This window comes from Pteronotus mesoamericanus, unplaced genomic scaffold, assembly GCF_021234165.1.
Source record: "Pteronotus mesoamericanus isolate MK-2021 breed Mesoamerican mustached bat unplaced genomic scaffold, CSHL_Meso_final scaffold_408, whole genome shotgun sequence".
In the NCBI taxonomy this organism is placed as follows: Eukaryota; Metazoa; Chordata; class Mammalia; order Chiroptera; family Mormoopidae; genus Pteronotus; species Pteronotus mesoamericanus.
Genome location: NW_026555315.1, coordinates 2,528,833 through 2,549,914, shown reverse-complemented (window position 1 = coordinate 2,549,914; position 21,082 = coordinate 2,528,833). Strand labels below are relative to the sequence as shown.

General features: G+C 66.2%; 1 protein-coding gene across 2 annotated transcripts in view; it reads left to right on the top strand.

The window, feature by feature from the left end:
* The window catches only part of PGS1 (phosphatidylglycerophosphate synthase 1), a 30,687-nt gene that overhangs the window by 8,843 nt on the left and 762 nt on the right, over window positions 1-21,082 (top strand). Inside the window, exons 3-9 of one of the 2 annotated variants that reach the window (XM_054592889.1) lie at window positions 1,610-1,691; window positions 3,101-3,196; window positions 3,994-4,183; window positions 5,191-5,369; window positions 6,242-6,763; window positions 14,056-14,204; window positions 18,037-18,165. In XM_054592889.1, coding sequence (XP_054448864.1) covers window positions 1,610-1,691; window positions 3,101-3,196; window positions 3,994-4,183; window positions 5,191-5,369; window positions 6,242-6,763; window positions 14,056-14,204; window positions 18,037-18,156 — 1,338 coding nt within the window. In that variant the 3' untranslated portion in view covers window positions 18,157-18,165. Of the gene's footprint in view, window positions 1-1,609; window positions 1,692-3,100; window positions 3,197-3,993; window positions 4,184-5,190; window positions 5,370-6,241; window positions 6,764-14,055; window positions 14,205-18,036; window positions 18,166-21,082 lie in introns of those variants that run through there. The other variant, XM_054592891.1, reaches the window with a different exon arrangement.

The following is a 21,082-nucleotide window of genomic DNA, read 5'->3' as shown; positions in this document are numbered from 1 at the left end:
CTCTGAGTTCCCACTAACAGTGACGGCAGAGGTCAGTCCGGTGGAGGCTGTGGGGACTCGCGTTCCCGAGAGTGAGCTCTTGTCTGCGTGAATGCACGCACGCTCTCTCCTTTCTCCCTGTTCTGTGGATCTGCACATGGTGTAGCCGAACGCCTGGCTGGCTCGCTCCCGAGTGCATTGTGGGCGTGTGTGTGTCGTGTGTACAGGCACGCGTGTCAGTATGTGCTCTCCTCCCCTCCCCGCCCCGCCCTGCTCGCCTGTCCCGCCCCTGCATATTTGTTAGCAGCGGTGCTGACGCTTTTTGACCCTTGCTTCTGCCTGGTTCTCTGCTTGGCTTGAAGAAACAGGTTCTTCTTAGTGTCCTGGCCAGCTCTGGGCGAGTGGCTGAGTCTCACGTGGTGACCCACTGCACACCTGCCCAGTGGGCAGGGCTGCGGAGGCCAGGGAGGGCCTCGGGGCCCAGTGGTCTGGAGAGGAGCCCAGGCCTCCCCCTCCTCCTGAGCTGGGACTGGGCAGATGCGGCACATGACGCACCGGCTGGGATGCAGCGCCCCAGGACGGACAGAGCGACTGTGGTCCCATGAGACGTGGGCAGTTGGGTGCTGCCCGGTCCCCAGGCTGTCGGCCGGCGGGGCTGGCGTCCGCAGTGAGCAGTCGGGGGCCTTGCTGGAACCGAGCAGCCTGGTGCCTTGCTGTGGTTTTCCTTCTTTTCCTTTGTAATCGCTTTGCCCACATGCTTCCATCTTACTAAGAAAACAAAGGAAATGTGGGGGAGTCTTTGGTTTTCCCCTCGTGTGTAAGCCTCCTCCCAGGGGTGTGTTCACAGATGCATCCAGTCGGGGTGCCCCCCACATCGACCGAGCCGGCTCGGCGCGAGGCTCTGCTGGACAGGGCGGCAGCACACGCCGCGCTCCCGGTCCGCCCTCCCGCCACCAGGCTCGCTCCCCGGTGTGTGCCGGAGCTTGACCCCGGCCGCCCGCTCCTGGTGGGCCCCTTCCAGCTCCGCAGATGGGCCAGTTGTCCCCTGCTGGCTGGAGCAGGTCTAGGGAAAGGAAGCCAGCTGTTGGGGCTGATGTGGTGTATCCCCTCTGTACATTGGAAGGTTTTGTTTACGTGTCCTGATACCAGCCTGTCTGCATTTCAGGAGCATCGCACGCTTGTTATAGAACGCTAGCCGCATGGGGGGAGGGGCCGTGGGTGGCGAGCAGGTTTGTACCTGCACCCTCCTCCCCCAGCTCCGCTCCGGTGCGTGGGGTGGCAACGCGTGGGAGCCTGGCTTGCGTTCTGTTCGGTGAGGCGCTTCTGCCTCTGGGCAGCGCAGCGCGGCATTGCCCTGGGCCAGGGTGCGCATCCCTCCGTTCCTGTGGGCTGCGTTGTGTCTGGTGTGGGCAGGTCGCGCTTCACCCTCAGGCCGGGACCCTTTCGGGGGAACTGCGTCCTGATTAGGGAGAGTACTAGGCACCTTTGGGCTTGCTTTAAACACTGATGGGTGAAGATACAGAGCAGTTCAGCGTGGGGTGTTTTTTTGTCTCTAAGGGCAAAGGCCTGTATTTGCTCAGCAAACTGTGGAATGATGACTCTGAATTCTGAATGATCTTCTCTCTTTCAGGGGCAGATAAAAGCCGCTAAGCGGCGGGTGGTGATGGCGTCTCTCTACCTGGGGACAGGCCCTTTGGAGCAGGAGCTGGTAGGTCTGAGGGGCCAGGGTCCTGGAGGGAGCAGGGACTCGCCTGCAGACCTCGTGCTGCACGGCGCTGGGAGCTGGCGCGGAGTGGCCAGTCCTTGCCCCGTCTCGGGTCCGCCTGAGCCCTCGTTGCAGAGACTGGGCGTGTCGGGAGGACAGCGAGGAAGGCGTGGGGGCCGTGTCCTAGCCTCTGGCCTTGTGGGCCAGTGCCCCTTCACCCAACACAGGGGTCCCCAGCTCCTCTGCCTGCAGTCTGGTGCTCCTCACATCTGGTCTGGGAGCTGAGACTGCTTTTTACATTTTTGAGTGATTGGCAAAAAAATAAAAAAAAAAATAGTATTTGTGCCTCATGGAAAGCATATGAATTGGCAGTTTTTGTGTCCATAAATAAAGCTTCCTCAGAACGTTGCCACTCTCCTTCCTTCCCGTGTGGCCTGCACTGCTCTCGCTGCCGTGGCAGAGCCGGGCGATTGTGGTGGAGGCTGCCTGGCCCGCAGAGCCGCATGTTTACTCCCTGGCCCTTCATGGAGAAGGCTTGCTGGCCCTGTGCTGCGCCAAAGAACCGGAGCGCCGGTGGGCGGGCATTGGGGCCGGGCCTGCAGCCGGCCGTGTCCCGCCTGGACCGGCCCTCGGGCCGCGCTGGCCACCTGCCGCGGGGCCGGCAGATGTGGGAGGGGGTCCAGGCTGCACTCCAGCAGCCCTGTGTGAGCACAGGTCCCGGTGCGTGGGCAGGCCTGCAGCTCGTGTTGGGGTGCGAGTGAACGAGGTCAGAGGGTCGTCTCTGCACTCGGGGGCTTTCCGCTTTGAGGCGGCGCGAGGGGCCTGCTGACCGCGGGCCGTGCTGTTCTCGTTCACCCCACCCAGGAAGCCACCGTGGGAGCTGGGCCGCAACAGGTCGGGGTGTGGTGGACGACGGGGAGGGCCGGCGAGCACGAGTGTGTCCCCGCTCTTTTCCTCTCTGAGGCAGGGGGCCTCCCCATTCCCGCCACTCTCAGCACAGGCATCTCCTGGGGATTTAGGCCACGTCCGACCCGTGGCGAGAGGCCAGCGGGCAGGCAGGGCCTGGGATCCTCTCATTCAGCACGTGCTCACCAGTGCTTCCACCAGCCAGGCGCAGGCGGCCTCTGTGCGGGCCACCTGCTGCACGTGCCTGGGAGCGGGCGGCCGGAGAGCGTCTGCATGGGGGGGCGGCGTCTGTGCCTGACCCACAGACCCCTCTCCTGCAGGGGCCTGGGCTGGAGAGAGGTCGGGTGGCGTCTTCAGGTGGCCGGTCCCAGGGCGGTCTCAGATGATGGTGTTGGCCTCTGGGCGCGGACGGGGCGGGTGTTCAGAGAGGGCGGTGGGCACCGGCTGGCTGGTCGAGGACCCCTTTCGGACTCACACTTTGTTTCCCGGGGCTCTTTCCTCGGCAGGTAGATTGTCTGGAAAGCGCCCTGGAAAAGTCACTCCAAGCGGAGCTGCCGTCGGACCTCAGGGTGTCCATCCTCCTGGACTTCACGCGGGGCTCGAGAGGTAGGTCTGAGGCTGCCCCGTGTGCCCCCGGGTTCCGCTCTCAGAGCCTCTGTCTCGGGAAGGGCGCTGCCTTCGCTGTCCTCCAGCACAGGGCAAGGCCGCTGGAAGCCTGCACGGTGAGCCCAGGGCTGCCCGGCTGCCCGAGCCGGGGTCCTTTGTGTCCAGTGGGAAGCAGCCTGGGCCCGAGGAGAGTTTCTCGCTCTCGTGCCTGACCTGCTTCGGGCAGGTTGTGACTCGGGTTTGCACGTGTTGCTAGGACCCAGCTCCTGGCCCTGAGCCCTTCGAGTGGTCTCAGCCTTGGGGCAGTGGCCTCTACGGCCAGGCCCCACGCACCGTGGCACTGTGTCTGCTGGCAGAGTCTGCCTCCCTGGTGGTCAGACCTGAGCTCCCAGGTGTGCTCCACCAGGAGCTCCAGGTGTACCACCCAGGCCTGGCCTGGCGCTCTCCCTGTGGGGCGGCCGTGCGGGGAGAGCCATCAGCACCCAGAGCAGAGGCGCCCACAGCAGGGGTGGGGCAGCACCCCAGCAGGAGGTTGGGCACGGAGACCAGGAGGAGGGCGAATTGGTGCAGCGGTGGAACAGCAGGTGTCCGCTACACTGACCACCTGGGTCCCTCCCCAAGACGGGCGGAGTCCAGAGCAGAGGCCGTCCCGGACTCCCCCGGCTGGAAACTGCACCAGCCGGCTGGCCAAGCGGACGGGTGCATGGGCGCACGGGGCCAGCGGTAGTTGGCTCCACGCTGTCGGCTGGCCGTTCCTCCTGGTGTAAACCTTTTCTCCTGCCTACCCACATGTTCAGGTCGGAAGAACTCACGCACGATGCTGTTGCCACTCCTGCGGAAGTTCCCGGAGCAGGTCCGGGTCTCCCTCTTCCACACCCCGAGCCTCCGCGGCCTCCTGCGGCTCCTGATCCCTGAGCGCTTCAACGAGACCATCGGCCTCCAGCACATCAAGGTGTACCTCTTCGACAACAGCGTCATCCTGAGCGGGTGCGTTCACTTCCTCCCGCTGGGGCCTCCCTTCGTGCTCTCCAGGGTGGGATGCAGAGAAGGGCAGGCCCGGCCTGCAACTCCGAGAGCCTGCTTGCACGGGGCGGGCCTGCCGGCCCCCGCTGTGCGTCTCCTCCTTGCCGTGTCTGCCCTCGGGGGCTGTTGAGAGACAGCCGGGGGTGGCAGGAGGTAAAGGCAGCTCAGATGTCTGCGGACAGATGGACGGATAGGGAAGGGGGTGCGTGTGTGCAGTGGAATGTTGTTCAGCAAGAGAAAGAGTGGAACTTGGCCGTTTGTGGCAGGAGGTGTTGTGCTAAGTGATGTTGGTTGGTCAGGGAGAGACATGAGCTCACGCACATGTGGAGTCTAACAAAAACCAAAGGAGTCGACAAAACAAAACAGAAACTGACCCACAGATAGAACACGCTGACGGCTGCCAAGGGTGGAGGGTGAAGGATGGGAATTAAAAATGAGTTGGTAAATAAAGAGGTGTCACACCTCTTTCAGCGTGAGACTGAAAGAGGTGGGCTTGCTGAGCGTGCTGCGTGGGCCGCCGCGCAGAGCCCCGGGGGTATGTGTCTCCCGGGACCTCTCAGTGACCCTGGGCGGTGGTCCTCTCACTTCGCACTCGAGAAGCGAGGGATCGGAGGGGACAGGATTTCGTCGGGCAGAGCCACATGGACAGGCGAAGCCCCGGGGCGGGGGGACCCAGGTCCTGCTGAGTGTCAGACCCCGTGGGCCCTGTCCCTGGGCCGGCAGCTGGCTCCGGGGGGGCCGGGGCAGCTCTTCGCTCTGGGAGGGGGGGCCTAGCCGGTCTCCGTCTTGTGCCACTTCTGTGCCGCTCTGGCCTGTCTCTGGTGAGCGGTCGCGCTCAGTCACTGACTGATAGTTGGCTGCCGCCGCCGCTATGTCCTGGCCCACGCTGTCACCCTGCTCCTCGAGACCTCGGTACCTGGAGCCCCCACTGCACCTCCAGCCTGAGCCCCCACCCGCTTCTCCTCCCGCAGTGCCAACCTGAGCGACTCCTACTTCACCAACCGCCAGGACCGCTACGTGCTCCTGCAGGACTGCCCCGAGGTTGCAGACTTCTTCACGGAGCTCGTGGAGGCCGTGGGGGACGTGTCCCTGCAGCTACAGGGCGATGACACAGTGCGGGTGGCGGCGGGCATGGTGCACCCTTACCAAGGTAGGCCCGGGCGGGGGCGGGGGCGGGGGGCGCGCTGGGGCTGCGGCATCTGAGATGGCAGGGCCTGGCTCTGCTTTTTTTGCCAGAGCCAGACAGGGCCTCACTGGCCAGCAGCTGTGCTCTGGGCGAGTGGGGCAGCCGGGAAGCTGGGCCTGGGCTCAGGGCTGAGCTGGTGAGCGCGCGGGGGGGCCTGCCCGCCCTCCCCAGGTCTCGCGGAGGCCCTGTGGCTCCTGGCCGCTCCGAGGCCTGCGGGCTCCTGCCTGGACAGTGACCTGGAGAGCCCTTGGCCCGGTCCTGGGCTGGTCCGGGCAGCGTGGCTCCCTGGGGGCCTCTGCATTCCTGTGATTCCTGTGGTGTGACTTCCTGGTGGCCATTAAGGTCAGCGACTAAGCTGCTAGTGTCAGCAGTGCGGGGATGGGGTTCAGCCCGGCCTGGAGAGGAGCGCCTTGCGTTCCCCAGAATGGAGGCGTCTGAGCGGGGCGCCCAGTGCCAGGGGTCCACAGCCTGAGTGGGTGCCCGCCCCGTCTGCAGCTGCCCGGACACTTGGCTAGGACCGTTGTTTTATAATTCCGTCAATACGAAACCTATGGGAGTCTGTTTTCTCTCTCGGTGTATCAACTGATACCTGCATGTTATCCTCTGTTTTGCCCTTTGGCTCACAGAGCCTGAGGTATTTACTCTGTGTCCCATTCATGCGGGAAACACTGGCTGACGTGGTCTGACTGAAAAGGCCAGGCCTGGGTGTGTGGGGACAGGTCCGCACGTGCGGGGAAGAGAGTCGGCAAGCTGGGCGCGAGGGGGGGGTGGCTGCTCCGCGCCGAAGCGGCAGTGCCTCTGTTCCTGTCCCTTTACTCCGCCCTGTGTCCCTCCAGGTGACCGGGCTGCGTACTGCAAGGCGGCCAACGCGAGGGTCATGGGTGTGATCAACTCGGCACGGGCCCGCCAGCAGAGGCTGCACGCGCAGACCTTCCATGGCGACGCCCTGGTGCCCCAGGAGGACGCCGCAGCTGCGGGGGACCGCCGGCCGGCGCCCGACACCTGGATTTACCCCCTGATCCAGATGAAGCCCTTCGAGATCCAGATCGATGAGATCGTCACTGAGACCCTGCTGACCGAGGCTGAGCGGGGCGCCCGGGTCTACCTCACCACCGGCTACTTCAACCTGACCCAGGCCTACATGGACCTGGTCCTGGGCACGCGGGCCGAGTACCAGATCCTGCTGGCCTCCCCAGAGGTGAACGGCTTCTTCGGGGCCAAGGGCGTAGCGGGCGCCATCCCGGCGGCCTACGTGCACATCGAGCGGCAGTTCTACCGGGCAGTGTGCGGCCTGGGCCAGCAGGAGCGGGTGCGGCTGCAGGAGTACTGGCGGAGGGGCTGGACCTTCCACGCCAAAGGTACGGGCGCAGCGGGGGCGGGGTGCGGCCGCCTGGCGGAGCCCTGCCGGTGTGCCCCGCTCATCCTGTTTCAGTGCGCGTTGCGTATGCAAAACCTCTCGCGCGTGTGCACCCGAAATTCAAAGCCTGAGTCATTTGGGCGGCTCTTTCAAAACATGTCCCCCCAGCTGCTCCCCACAACCAGATGGCAGGGCCTGCGACCCGGCCTCCCGTGGGCAGGGGTGTTCGCCCACGCTGGACACGCCCTCCGCAGGGACAGGCCGGGGAAGGCCCGAGCCTTCGAGCTGAGCAGCCCAGCCCTCACACTCTGTCTGCAACTGAGAGAGTCTGGGCCGGGTGCTGGAGGTGCTCACGCGGACGGTGCCGCCCACCCGCGGTGGGTCCCAGGCTGACTTGCCTGTTAGGCCCCGCGCAGCTGCAGCAGCAGCAGCAGCGGCAGCAGCAGCAGCCGCCCCTGGGGCCGCCCCAGGGGCGCGACGGAGACACGGGCGCTGGGCGGTGGGCTCGCTGCTCAGGGAAGCCTCGTGGCCCAGGTGGCTCGTCCTCCGTCCGGAGAGGGAGGGCGCGGTGCAGAGACCGGGCACGAGCCGGGCGTGTGGCTTCCCTGGCTTCCCTGCGGGGTGCTCAGGAGTCTGTTGGCTCCTGGTCCTCCATCCCCGGCGCGGATCCCGGCCGCTGCCTGCTGCGGCCCCTTGTCTGTGTCAGTGGGGCGGAGGCCCCCGTCGAAGCCTCGGGCTGAAGGCTCCCGCAGAGGCTGTCAGGCCCCTCTGGTGGTTCGCACTTCCTGTTCGGAACCCCTGGGCCTGCTCAGCAGGCACCTGCTGGGCCGGCCCGGGGTCAGAGGGCGCAGCAGGTAGGCGGCTGTGGGGGGTGTGTAAGGAAGTGTTTCAGGACTGGCTTTGTTAGTGGTGAGAAGAGAGCATTGCCTGAGGGCCGGCAGGGGAGCAGCTCTGCCCGTCAGAGGCCCGGTGAGTGTGCGGGTGCCTGCCCCAGCCGCACTCGCCTGCGCGGCCGTGCTCGCCTGTCTGCCCCGTGGCTCCGTCGGCGAGGGGCTCCCATCACTGGGCCCCCGGGGCCTGCCTGGCCCATCAGCTCTCTGCTGTGGGCTGTTTCCCTGAAGCTGGCTCTGCAGTGACTCCCCAGTTACCGTTGAAACAGAAACCCTCGACCGGCTTTTCCAGTGCGCCTCGCCTTTTCCCGGACTGGCTGCCCCTGCCACGCCCTCCCTCGCCCCGCCCTCCCTCTCCCTGCCCTGGCAGGTGGGGCCCTGTGATCCCAGAGCCCTGGATTGCTGGGGAAGGCCAGGAACCCCGGGGCGTGTGCCCGCCTGTGCAGGGGGGAGGAGAAAGGAAGACTGAATGGGAGAAAGGGCCTCATCTGTGAGCCAGGCGTCAGAGGTCAGGTCACTCGGGGCTGCAGCGAGATGCAGGGCCCCTCTAGCTCGACGGCTGTGGTCGACAGTGGGGGTCCTAAGCCAGCCCCATATTCTGGTTCTTCTTTCGTGGGTCACGTCCCCCAAAGCATCCTAGGAGAGATGCAGCCTCTGTTGGATGAGCAGACAGGCAGGAGGGCGGCGTGGCTTTGGGTGGTTGGCGCAGCAGACCGTTTCCTGGCTGGCTGTCCTCTGCGAGGCCGGGCTCGGCGCAGACGCTGTGGCTGCCTCGGTGTGCCTGTGGCCTGTGTGCAGACCCTGGGAAACCCCTGGCCCTGGCTGGTGGCTGTTGCCACCGTCGCCCCGCAGCGTGTCTGAGGACAGGCCAGGGCCGCTCCTGGGCCCCCCTGCTCCCACGAGCCCTGGGGCAGGAGACTGTGTCCACCCCTGCCCGCTGCTGCTCGGTTGGAGCAGTGTGTCCCACAAGTGTCTGCAGGCCGCCTGTGTGTGGGACCTGCTGGTGGCCCCAGGAGCCCAGCTACACAGGGAAGCTCCACGTGGTTCCTGCTGCCCCCGGGAAGCTGTCAGGCCGTGTCGGGGGACCGACGGCCTTGCCGTGGGGAGCGGCCGCCCCGGGTTGCAGGTGCCGGGCTGCAGCTCCGTCGGTGACCTGTGTGGGCGGAGGTGTGCCCCGTGCTGTCATCTGTGTCACGGGCTGTTGGCAGTGCCAAGCCATGGCTCGGACCGCGTGGCACAGGCGCGTGACGGCGCGGCCGTGCTGATCGGGGGCTGGCGGAGGCCTGCGGCCCTGCGTACCTGGCTGGTTTCGTGGCAGACGGGGGTTGTGTCACTTCTAATAGACTGAGCTTCTTCAAAGACCCAGAGGGGCCTCCCACTGTTTAAAGGCGCCTGCTAGAGACTTCTCTTGCCAGGCCGTTTTCCTGTTTCATTGATTGGGAACTTTGCAGGGCCACCCGTTGAGAACGCTGAGGAGACCTGTGTGAACATGAGCTGGTGGCGAGGTTCTCAGGAGTCTCAGAGCCTGGCCCCCTTGATCTGGGGCGGGGGGGCGGGACTGGGCTCGTGTCTGCAGGGTGCACTCAGGAGGGAGAGGAGCGGACACGGGGGGTCTCAGGTCCCCGAGCGAGGAGAGGTGTCCTTGTGACCCGTTTGTTTTGTTGCTCTTCTTCCCGTGAGTCATGAAGCCGCAGGTCTTACCTGCTTCTCGGCCTCTGGGTGGGGGTCCACGTGAGGCCCCAGTCAGCTGGCCGCTCTGGGGCCCTGGTGCGTCTCCTCTTCCTGGGGCCCGGCCCTGGCCGTACCCGGAGGCAGGGCGGACGGGTTCTGGGGGAGCGCCAGAGCGCTGCCGGGGGCTGGGGGGAGGTGTTTGTTTTACTTCCTGTCCGCGTCCATGGCCGTGCAGGTATTAGCTTCCAGGCGCTTTTCTGTGTACATGGTAGCTCATGGGGCAAACTTTTTTCTCATAACTGAAAGTTTGTACCATTTTGTTTATTTTACTTATTTTTTTAGAAGACTTCCTTTTTTTTATAAGAGCAGTTTTGGGTTCAGAGCAGAGGAAGGCACAGGGCTCTGCCGGGCGCGCCCCTGCCCTGAGGGGAAGCAGAAGCAGCCGGCGTGCCCCGGCCGGCCAGCGGCCGCTTCGCGCGGGCGCTGGGGCTCCGCTGTGGGCATGCACTTCAGGGAAAGGATCAGGAACGAGCGTGGCTACGTCCACTTTGATTCACCTGGGCGCAGCATCCCAGCACCTGTGTGTGGCCAGGGCGTGGCGGGGCCCAGTCAGGAGGTTCCTGGCTCACACGGACGGAGGCCTGTTAATGATTGTGAGAGTTGTCACTCTTTCCCGACAGGCCGCCTGGCACGGGGCCCGAAACTGAACTCGCAGGACAGCCGGGCAGCGCCGCCCGTTTGCCTGGGACTCGGGGGGCTTGCCCCGCCTGGGGCCGGCGGTGTGCTCTCCTGAGGCCCAGCCTGCATCCGCCTGGGGGGCCTTGGGGGGGGTTCGTGCTGCCCTGGCATTGGACGGGCGACACCGTCCATTCAAGGAGCGAACGTGACACTTCCGTCCCCTCCTGGTTTTCCTTGGGGCGGAGAACCCCGAGAGTGACCGCAGAGCACTGTGGGAGGAGGGGTGGGATTTGCAGTTTTCTGAGGGTGGTCCTCGAAGAGGCCCCTGGCTCGGTGTCCGGGTGTCCAGGAGCCCCAGCCGCGGAGCCTCGTGCGTCCCCAGGCTTAACTTAGCCGTCAGTTGTCGGAGGGGCCTCACCCTGCAGGCAGGTTCCCCAGGCCGCGTCCAGGGCAGTGGGGACCGGACACCGGGGACAGGCAGACCGACTCCCTGCCCTCCTAAGGCTTGCAGTTCAGTGGGAGGCGGGTCTAGGCAGGTGGCCTGTTCAAATACAGAGTCCAGCCCTAGGGAGGGTTACGCAGAAGATGGCAGGACAAGGGCCTCCGTGTGGGGGCGAGGAGGGCCTCTGAGGAGGTGACACTGGTGGACAGAAACGGGGCGCCCGGGACGCTGGGCCTGCAGGGCAGCACTGGCCGCGTGGCCGGTGGGCAGTGGCGGCTGGCGGTGTTGGAGGGGGCGGGCGTCAGCGAGGGCTGGGGCCACGGTGGGAAGTGCTGTGGGGAGCCCTGGGGGCCTCTCTGGTTCCCTCTTCAGGACGAGGCTGCGCTGTGTGGAGAAGGGACTGTGGGCGCATGGGGAGCGGAAGCAGGTGCCCCCTTCTCTCAAGGGGGGGCTCAGAGCATGCAGAGTGTCGCCTAGGCCTGGCGCCGGGAAGCAGCAGAAGTCCAGCCACCTTTTGTCCTCAGCCGCTCGCTCACGCCTCGCGCACCCCCTCGGCACCGCCTGCATCCGCGGCAGGGCCGCTCCCTAATCTGGGTTCCTGGAATGGTGGCGATGTGGGACCCAAAGGTCAGGCCGGCTGAGGAGCCGGGCTTGATAGCAGGTTCCTGGCCTGCCGGGAAGCGCCGTGCTTCCTGGCAGCAGGTCCGCCTGTAGTCCCCACACTCCTGACCCGCGGGAGGGACGGCTCCAAAGGGCCCCTCACTTTCCCTCCCCAAGGGAGCGTTTCCCGCCGCGGTCAGGGTGCAGAGCAAGGGCCGGGTGCCCCTGGCTGGCGAGCTTCGGTCCCGAAGGCCCTTGCTCCCGGCTCTTGGGGCCCTAGTGCTGTGAGGCCGCCCGTTGCACCATTTATAGTCTAGATCTTCTTTTAAAAAGACTTTATTTTCTTTATATTTAGAGAGAAAGGAAGGGAGAGAGAAGGAGAGGGAGAGATCACTGATGTGAGAGAAACATCGGTCAGCTGCTTCTCATACGTACCCCAGTTGGGGACCGAACGTACAACCCAGGCACGTGCCCTGACCCGGAATTGAGTTGGCGACCTTTTGGTTTGCAGGGCGACACTCAGTCAACTGAGCCACACCGGTCAGGGCGGTTCTTTCTTTCCTTGTTGGAGAAAGACTGACGTGAAGCTAGACTCCAGGGGAAGTTGCTGGGGTGGGGGGGTGGTTGCAGACTCCCCAGGGGTAAAACTTGCGTGGCCTCTGTATCCCTGAGGTCCAGCCTGGGCTGGGGGTGGGGGTTGGGGGTGGGGGGAGGTGGGCAGCAGCAGAGGCAGGGAAGGAAGGGCAGGAAGCCCTCTGGATCGCTGTCCCAGGTTCCCGGGCGGGCACTGGGAAGGCCACCGTCTTCTGTGCACAAGGCGCAGGCGCTGGGCGCAGGCGGGTTGACAGTGGGCCCGTGGCAATAAAGTTACTCTCGGGCGGTGGCAGTTAGGAAAAACGGGCCTGCAATAGCTGCTTTGGGGGCAGGGGGCCGGTAACAAGGACAGGCAGAGGTGCGGGGCCTTTCCAGGCGGGTCGGCAACTGGCCGCTTGCCATGACGGCCGAGCCCTGGGCTGTCTTGTGAGGGAGCGGCCTGTGCTTTCGCAGGTTTCACAAATAAAAAGTGCCCGGAGTGCCAGGCCCTTCGGCCGCCCGCCAGACCCCACGGCCCAGGAGCCTGGGGTGGACAGTCGGGGCAGGTGATTCCACCAGCCATAGCCTCTCTCACCCATGGGGGTGTCAGGCCTTCCCTCTCCTTGCCCTCCCAGCCCTGCTCTGAGCGTCCCCAGGGGAGCTGGACGAGGGGGGGGCACCGAGCGTCCCCGGGGGAGCTGGACAAGGGGGGGGCACCGAGCGTCCCCGGGGGAGCTGGACGGCCGGGGGGGGCACCGAGCGTCCCCGGGGGAGCTGGACGAGGGGGGGGGCACCGAGCGTCCCCGGGGGAGCTGCACCAGGCGGGGAGCACTGAGCGTCCCCGGGGGAGCTGGACGAGGCGGGGGGCACCGAGCGTCCCCGGGGGAGCTGGACGAGGCGGGGGGCACCGAGCGTCCCCGGGGGAGCTGGACGAGGGGGAGGGCACCGAGCGGCCCCGGGGGAGCTGGGGCAGTGGCGGCAAGCGGCTCAAGCTCCCGCCCGCCTTCCCCTGAGCCTGGTCGCCGGTCCCTCCAGCTGTGGGCTTCAGGGGCAGGGGGTGGGCTGGGGAGCCCGCCGGCGTGGGCGCAGGACACGAGTGTGCCGTTTTGCCTGGACCCCCCGGGCATCTGCAGCAGAGCGCAGGGGCCAGCCTGACGAGGCGGCAGCCCCAAGAGGGGGCAGGCGGCGGCCCCGGGTGGGCGGCAGTGTGGGCGGAGCAATTCACACAGGCAGGCAGGCGGCTCTGACTCGGCCCCTGCTTTTGCGTGCGCTGTGCCTGTGTGGAGGGTCAAGTGCGTTACAGGAAGAGGCAGCCGAGCATCGTCATTTCTTACCCAAGATGTTCTTGGAAGTGCTCTTGCCGAGTGAGAATTAGGAAATGGCCTTCTATTTTAGGAGCCCGGTGTGTGTTACATGTCGTTGGCCTCTTGTGGTGGTCACGCAGGGCTGTGGGCTCTCTGCAAAGGTCATGTTGGCAGAGGAGAGGCCGGTGGGGGTGGGAGAGCGCAGGGGGCTGCCGTGAGCAGGGGAGCCCGCACGGTGGGGTTCCCGGGCGGAGTGGCTGGGTGCTGGCGGGCGTGCGGCAGGAGGAAGGCAGGCCGGGGCTGGACCCCTGGGCGAGGGGCCTGGTCAGGAGTGGCTCCAGTGGGCTGCACTGAGGCAGCCGAGCATGGGAGGCGGGGCATGGGCGCGGCCGGCCCGCACTGTGCTTCCTGAGGTGCTGTAGGGTCTGAGAGACCCGTGGCCTCCACCACAGAGCGTCACCGTGGCGGTGTCAGGGACTGCCGGTTCCTGGCGTGGGGGGAGCCGTGCATGCCGTGCGTGCCTTGCCCCTGAGCCCCCGGCTCTGTCTCGGGGACGGAGGCAGCGTCCTCGGGGTGGGGTGGGCGCCCAGGCCTGCTGGGCACTCTGTCCGTTGGCTTCCCGTGGGCTGGCATACTGAGAGGGGGGCATCGCTTGTCCCTCAGAGCTGGGTCCCGCGGTCTCCAGGCAGAAGCAGAATGGGGTACCCGTTCTTACCCCACCTTTGTCACCCACGTAACACCCTGTCTGCTGGCTCCCAGCCCCCCGTGTCAGCCCCAGGGCCCAGGGAGGACGGTGGCCCCTCTGGCCAGAGGGGGCTGAGTTTGAGGCGCGGCCGTGGCGGAGGCCCAACCCTGTGGGAGCCCTGGGAAGCAGGGGCAGAGGGGGCAAGAGCCTGGGCTCGGGCGCCCCGGGCTCTCTGCAGAGACCCTCCCCGGCAGCTGCAGGAGAGGCCCCGGGGGCTGTGTGGCAGAAAGAACGAAGAATGGGCACCACTGCGCGGTGGTGGCGCCGGGCTCCCCGCAGCTCCCCGCGGGCTGGGCAGGACAGGCCCCCTCTCTCCTAGGTGGGGCGAGGCGGGCGGCCGCGCTGGCCGGCGCTGTGCTCACCGGTGTTGCCCGTTTTCTTTTTCCGCAGGCCTCTGGCTGTACCTGGCCGGGAGCGGCCTGCCCTGCCTCACGCTGATTGGCTCTCCTAATTTTGGGTACAGGTCGGTCCACCGGGACCTGGAGGCCCAGATCGCCATCGTGACGGAGAGCCGGGCCCTGCAGCAGCAGCTGCACCAGGTTGGTTGGGCCAGGTCGCGGGCGAGCGGGGGCGAAGCTGGGTGCTCAGGCCTGTGCATCCCTGTCCCTGGGAGCAGGGGAAGGAGCCAGTCCTGGTGGCGGCGGTGGCGGCACTGGTGTGAGGAACCTACAGGGCTGCCCTTCGAAGTGCCCCCGCAGGGGCTGCTCCCGGGCAGGCAGAGGACAGTGCTGTCCCCGGGCGTGAGCACAGCCGGGTTCCCGGCCTCTTCCAGGGCTGCTGTGTGGGGTGCGGGGGCACCCTGTCATTTCTGGGAAGGAGCCTCCCAGAGCAGAGGGAGAGGCTGAGGGGCATCCGGGGCAGCGTCCCCATGAGGGGGGATGAGACGGGAGGCCAGCGAAAGCAGGCCACCCTTGCGGAGGCCACGGCCTGGCTGTGTGTCGGGGCGACCAGGGGGCTCATGGCTCCAGAGGCGGTGCCGTCCCGCCTCCGTGCCCTGGGGCCCCGCCCCTTCACGCCGGCAGCTTGCATTCTGTTCATTGGACTTCAGGCTTGTCTTGCTAGGGGATGGTCTGGCTTGCGTCGGGTGGGCACTGAGTGCCCGGGGCTGTGCCAGACGAGGACCAGTGCCTGTCGCAGCGTGTGTGCAGGGTCTAGGGGCGGGGGACACGCAGGACCAGGGGAAACTGCCTCCCCGCCGTGTCCGGGGCGGTGCTTGTGCAGGGTGGGCCCGTGAGCCCTAGGTGTTCCTCCACGCCGGCAGCTGTGGCAGGACCCCGCTCCTTGCGGCCCTGCGCGGGGGAGGGTGGCATTCTCCCTGAGAGTGGGGGTAGGGCCGGAGGGGGGCCGGACTTGATTTGGCCAGCGGGCTCGTTGGTGGGGACGGGGTGAGCGGGTGGCCTGCGGGCCCTCCTCTCCTGCACCTTGGCAGAGACTGCTCCCAGCAGCTGATTGGGCCGCGCCGTCAGCCACGTGCAAGTTGGGCGTGCAGCCCTTTGTCCTGGAGGGCTGGGGGGGTGTAGGAGCTGGGGCCTGCACCCCACGCTGCGGGCCGGCGGCGATGCGCCATCAGGTCCAGAGAAGTGGGGAGGGAACGGTGCTCCCTCACCAAGGTGGGTGTCCAGCGGCCGACTGACACCCAGAGGGTCGACTGTGGCCCAGCCCTCCCTGCGCGACAGTTAGTGACAAAGCTGCTAGGAATTCACGAGCGCGTGCCCCTGAGCGTCTGTATCCGGCGCCGGGAGGCTGTCGGACCAAGAGCGCAGGGCCCGTGTGTGGGGACCTCAGACGCGGCTCTAGGCTCCTCGGGAGCCGTGACCATGACGGCCAGCCTCTGTGTGGCGGGCCCCATCTCCCTCCTGCGGGGCAGGGATGCGGATTCTGCTGCTGGAGGCCTGACCTCCAAGGCTTCAGCTGGTGACTTTGTGAAGCTTTTATTCTCCAGCGTTTGGGAATTAACTGTTGTGAAATCGCTGGGGCCTTTGTGGATGGGAGGAAATGGTCACGGCCTCATTCCCCGGGATCTGCCTGCTGCAATCTGGGCACCATGTCTGACCGAGTGGGGTCGCGGTGCCGGGAAGGGCTCGCGCCTGGGCCGAGAGGAAGTGGTAGTGGTCATGCTCTGGGGGGCCAGCCGGAGAATCTGATCAGCTCAGCAGCGTTCTGGCTGCAGGGAGGCTTCCAGCAAATGGCAGAGGAGGCCCCACAGTGAGGCTCCAGCCGTGGACGCCAGCCTCAGTTGGGCCGCGTGCAGGGACCTGGCCTGCAGCTCCCGATGGCGGCAGCGCTGGGCCTTTGCCTCCACAGTGCAGGGCGGGTGCCCGCGGAGCCTCTGCCCTGAAAGCAGAGTCGTCAGTGTGCCTGGCCTCGGGCCAGGACCTGGTCTCTGTGGGCCTGGGCTGATTTAGGGGAGCACGCCCCCGGCCTGAGCCCGGGTCCTGGGACGGCCGCCGCACCCCACTTCCCGAGCGAGGGGAGAGAACCCACATCCTGGTTCTCGAGAGGAGCCGGGCCGGTTGTGGTCAGGAGCTGCTTTCCCAAGTGACATATTTGGGATATTTTCTTTGTCTTCCCAAACCTGACTCCCCGGGGCTTTTGACCGTGGGCGGTGGCTCTGCTGTCCCTTGGAGGCCCGCGGTTCCTGGGCCTGGGAAGGCGGCGGCGCGTCTCTAGATGATGCGCCTGTGCTGCGAGGCCAGGGCTGCCGCTGCCCCGGGCTGGCCGATCCAGTGCCTGGCCCTGGGACTGCCCCGCCGCCCAGCCTCCCCACAGCCCAGAAAGTCCCTAAATCCCCGCCGCCACGGCCTGCGCCCAGCAGCCGTCTGTGGGCGCTGCCCGGGGTGCGGGAACGGGCGACGTTTTTGTCAGAGCCTGGAGTCCTCCCTTCGCTCAGTACATACGAGAAAAACCGGAAGCTTCCTGCTTTTGTTTGGAGAGCGCAGTTTGCTGCTCATGGCCCCTGAAAGACTCCCTCAGACTGCAGTGCGACCCCTCTGCTGACTCCCGCCCCCCGACCGTGCGGGCTGGAGAGGAGACGCAAGTCCTTCTGGTGATTCAACTGAAACCTTGGCTGTGTGTTCATCTGAAACATGGAGCTGGAGCCGGTCCTTGGAGACTTCTGCCCACCGGCCCCTGAGACTGAAGCTGGCTTCTCCGCCAGCACATCCTCCAGGCCCCGCAGGGCCAGAGCTGGCCCAGGGACGTGTGCCCGGGGCAGGCGCTGCACAGACCCAGGCCCGAGGGTGCTGCTTCCACAGCCCCGGGAGCTGGCGGGGCCTGTGCAGGGCCCTTCTGGGCTCCACGTCCTCGTCCCTTCCGCCCTCCCAGTCCAGAGCGGCTGCCAGGGGCGCGCCTTCGTTCCTGCCCCGAGACACGCGTCCCCAGGCCTGCGGCCACGTGGCCGTGTGTCCCCAGGGCTGCTGGCCTTGCAGTGGACAGAGTGCCCGTGGCCCTGGCTGTGGGGTCCCCACCGTCGTGTGTGATGGGGCGGCTTCCCGCTGGGGGGATGGAGGTCCGGGGGGCCCCGGCCGCTGCAGGCCGTCGCTTCAGAGACGGCCCCTCCTCCGCTGCCCCCTGCAGTTGGCGACAAGGCTGAGAAAAGCGTTTCTTCACTTGTAGTTGAGCATGTTGTTAAATAAACCGTTGTTGGAAACGTCAGAAGACAAGAGCCGTTCACCCAGAGAGGACGATGGGGCCATGCCTGTCCTTGTCTTTCTCCCGCGTGCAGGCCGAGAGGCAGACCTGGGGTGTTTTGTTCAGGAAATTATCGCCGACGGGGTGTATGTCACTTCACGTGCAGCGTCTTTGGCTGAACACGTGGTGCACTTTCCCATGGCCTTAAGTGAAAGTTTAGGACAAGGTCCCCTGCAGGGAGTGCTGGGCTGTCCCCTGGGTGCATTGTGTTTCAGTGGCCGCCGGGCACCCCGGCAGTTCCCGGTCGCTCCCGCGAGGAGGGCCCGTGCGCGGCGGGTGCTCAGCCCAGGGCTCCGCGCGCAGCCCCGTCCCGCGTGACTGAGAGTGGAGCTTTCAAAGGCTCCTGAGACCTGCTGCGAGCTGGCCCCCCGAGCCCCCCGCCCCTGTCAGCCGCATGCGCAACCACCCGGGAGCCCAGGGGCGACCCCGCAGACACCAGGCCGATTTGAGAGACCAGCCACGCCTCCTTTAAAAAACAGGCCCAGTAGGCAGTACCTCAGTGAGTGAGGATGAACATTTAAACAGTTTTTCCACCAGCTGTATTTCTTCAACTCTAAATTGCTTGTTCCATGCACATCTCGGTCTTAAAAGCTGAGAAACACGGGCTGCTTAGCTTTCCTCAGGAACGTTTTGAAGGGAGCGTGGGGCCTGCCCTGACGCCCTTCGGTCCCTCTTCCGCAGGAGCAGGAGCAGCTGTACCTGAGGTCGGGCGCGGTGTCCGCCGCCACCTTCGAGCAGCCGAGCCGGCAGGTGAAGCTGTGGGTGAAGATGGTGACCCCGCTGATTAAGAATTTCTTCTGAGGACAACAGGTATGGCCCCTGCTGAGGGCGCGGTGCCCTAGGGCCACCCGCAGGAGCCCCGGGTCCCTGCCTGTTCGTGGGCGACAGGGTGTGCCTCTCGGCTCGTGCAGCCAAACGGGGCTGTCCTCCCCCTCCTGTCAGGTACCGGGGCCGGCCGGGGGGCGGTCAGCGTCCCAGGGGCCAGGGCCCGGTGGCCGCAGGACACGGGGAGACTCTGTTCCCGACCTCGGAGCTGAGCGTATGCTTTAGAGAGCGGGGGCCTGGGGAGAGGGAGCGGCCAGCCCCGAGGGTCTGGCTTGCTGCCCTGGCGGCTCCGGCTCGGCCCTGCCTGGGTTCGGTCACTGGAGCCAGGCCTCGTCTCCCCGACGCCTCTGTGACGTGCACCCACGGGGTGATGCGTGCGTGCCGCAGCGGACAGGGCACACTGCCCTCGGCAAAGGAGAGCTGGCCTGGGGCCGGGTGGGGGGCAGCTGCCGTCAACAGCAGGTCCGGGGCCTTTGGCCTGTGGGGAAGGCCGGTGAGAGGGAGTGGATGAGGAGAAGGCAGGGGGGCGAGGCTGGGCATGGTCAGTGTTGGCGCTGCTCCGGGCTCACAGTGCGGGCTCCCCGGGTCCCCCAAAATACGAAGACTTTAAGCAAGCCCAACGCTCGCACGTTACACCGATGTCATGCTTGACTTATGTGTTAGCAAGAGTCCCCAGTGTCATCAGATACCAGGATGGTGTTCACTAGCCAGTTGCTTTTCTAAGTATTTTTTGTTGCCTTTCAGTGTTTCGATGCCTTTGACTCGAGGTCCAGACAAGGCTTGTGATGGGTGGCGTGTCACCCAAGTCTTGTGTGATTTGTGGGTTTCTCAGAATCTCTCGGCCTGGCCGCATGTCTCCTGGTGTTTGAACAGGCACAGAGATGGGGTGCAGCGCCTGCTGCTGCCTCCCCGGGCTGGCGGCACCGTGCCCCTACACAGGCCCTCGGAGACAGGCTGGCCCGGCCTGCGCAGGCCTGCCTGGGCGGCGGTGGGGGGGGCGGGGCACGCCTCGGGCCGTGGCCGTGCGCAGTCCAGGGCCAGGCGGCCTGCAGGGTGCGTGGCTGGAGGCGGGCGGGGCCCAGCCACACTGCCCTGGGGCTGCAGCATGGGATTTAGCGCTGTTTGCATTGCAACTAGTTATTAAATTGTCCTGTGGGACAATTACACCAGAGAGGCCAAAAGAATGTGCCAGGCCCTGGTTTCTGTTTGGAGAGAGGCTTTGGGTAAACAGTGCTCGCATTCCTCCAGGTTCTGTGGGACCAGGGCGGGCGGGGGCCTGAGCAGCCCCGCCGTCTGTCTGCTGTCCCTGCGGGTTGCCTTCGACACAGTCCTGGGCAGCCTCCGCGCCCCTGCCCCCCGGTCAGCCAGGCACGGAGGGCCGAGGGCCTACGCAGACGCAGAGCAGGTCGGTCCGGCCCCCGCTCCCCGCTCCCCAGGTTGCACCCCCGAGCTGAAGCACTTCTTGGGAAGTTTGGAGATAATTCCGTCAGCTAACCCCAGTATGTAGTGTGGAATAAATTACTATTTCAGGCTCTGAAGACGAAATTGGGAAAACTTCCCGTTTTGTGGTTATTACCAGGGATTGAAAACGAGTTGCCTGGTGGCCCAGCCCCCTTCCCCCTCCCGGTCATCCCACAGGCCGGGATGTGCGGGGCTGCAGCGACCCCTCCTGGCCAGCAGAGGCGGCAGCGGGCCGCCAGGCCCAGACGCCTGCCCTCCAGGCCGCAGTCCCATCCCTGGGCCCCAGGAGGGTTCTAAATCGTCAGCCTCAGAATCAGGGCTTCCAGGGCCCTCTCTCACCCAGGATTTGGGTGAGAATCTTTGGGAAAAAGTTCTTGCAAAACTCCCGGATCAGGTAGAACTTAGGACGTGGCCAGGTTACCTTGGGGACTGCCATTGCTCCACTTCGTGCCCATCCCTGGGCCCTCTGGGGTTTGTGGCCCTGCTCGCAGCCTCCCTGTGCCCCCCTCTCCCAGTTCGTCCCCTAGTCTGTGCCCGACCGCCCTGGCCGCCCGCCATCAGACGGGTCTGCGCTCGCTGGTTTCTTCTGATGAGGTGGTTCTGGTGGCGGGTAGATGGGCCTCGGACAGGTGAGTCCCGGGGCATCCCGGGGTCGGCTCCACAGCGCCCTGCTCCCCCAGGGCAGGGGCCCCAGAGTGAGGAGGGGCGGCCGCTGACTCCCTCTTGCACCTTCCCTGCTGCTCGCTGTTTGTCCCAGGAGCGGGTGGCCGCCCGGTGCATGTGCTGCCTTCCCTCGGAGGACCCGGGGTTCCTTAGCCCCGCCCCCTGGGCAGGGCCAGGGGCCTGAAACACGGAGGCTGAGGGACTTGTTCACTTGTTCCCGTCCCGGGAGTGCAGGTCGCAGCGCATCGGCCTCGCTGGTGTGGCGTCAGGGCCCCTTAGCTGTTTGTGGGTGGCTCTGAGCAGCCTTGGCCGCCCCTCCTGACCGCTCCCCCCCCCCCCGCCCCTGGCTTGGCAGGGCTGTGGGAGGGCCCCCTGGGGGCCGGTGGCGGGGACCGGAGACAGAGGGCGATGACGTGCGGCCCAGCAGTAGAGAAGCTGGTGGGCTGGGGTTCTGTGTGGGGGTCTGTGGCTCGGGGTGGCTGGGGCATCAGGGCGAGGGCTGCGGAGGTCGTGGGCCTCTGCTGCGTGGAGGTGGCGCCTCTAAGGGGCAGCGCGGGGAGAGGGCGCTGTCATAGCGGAGGGTGGAGGCTGCCCTGGGGCTGTGTGGCCACACAGCTCCTGTCTTCTCGTGAGTGGATCGTTGGCTCGTAGGCAGGCAGCGGGGTGTGGCGGCCATGCCCTAACCCCCCACCCCTGCCGCCTGCTGCTGGTGGGGGTGAGGGCGGGTGTGTGGCAGGAGGGGGAGACCTTACCCTGACTGGACCCCCGGGAAGTCAGG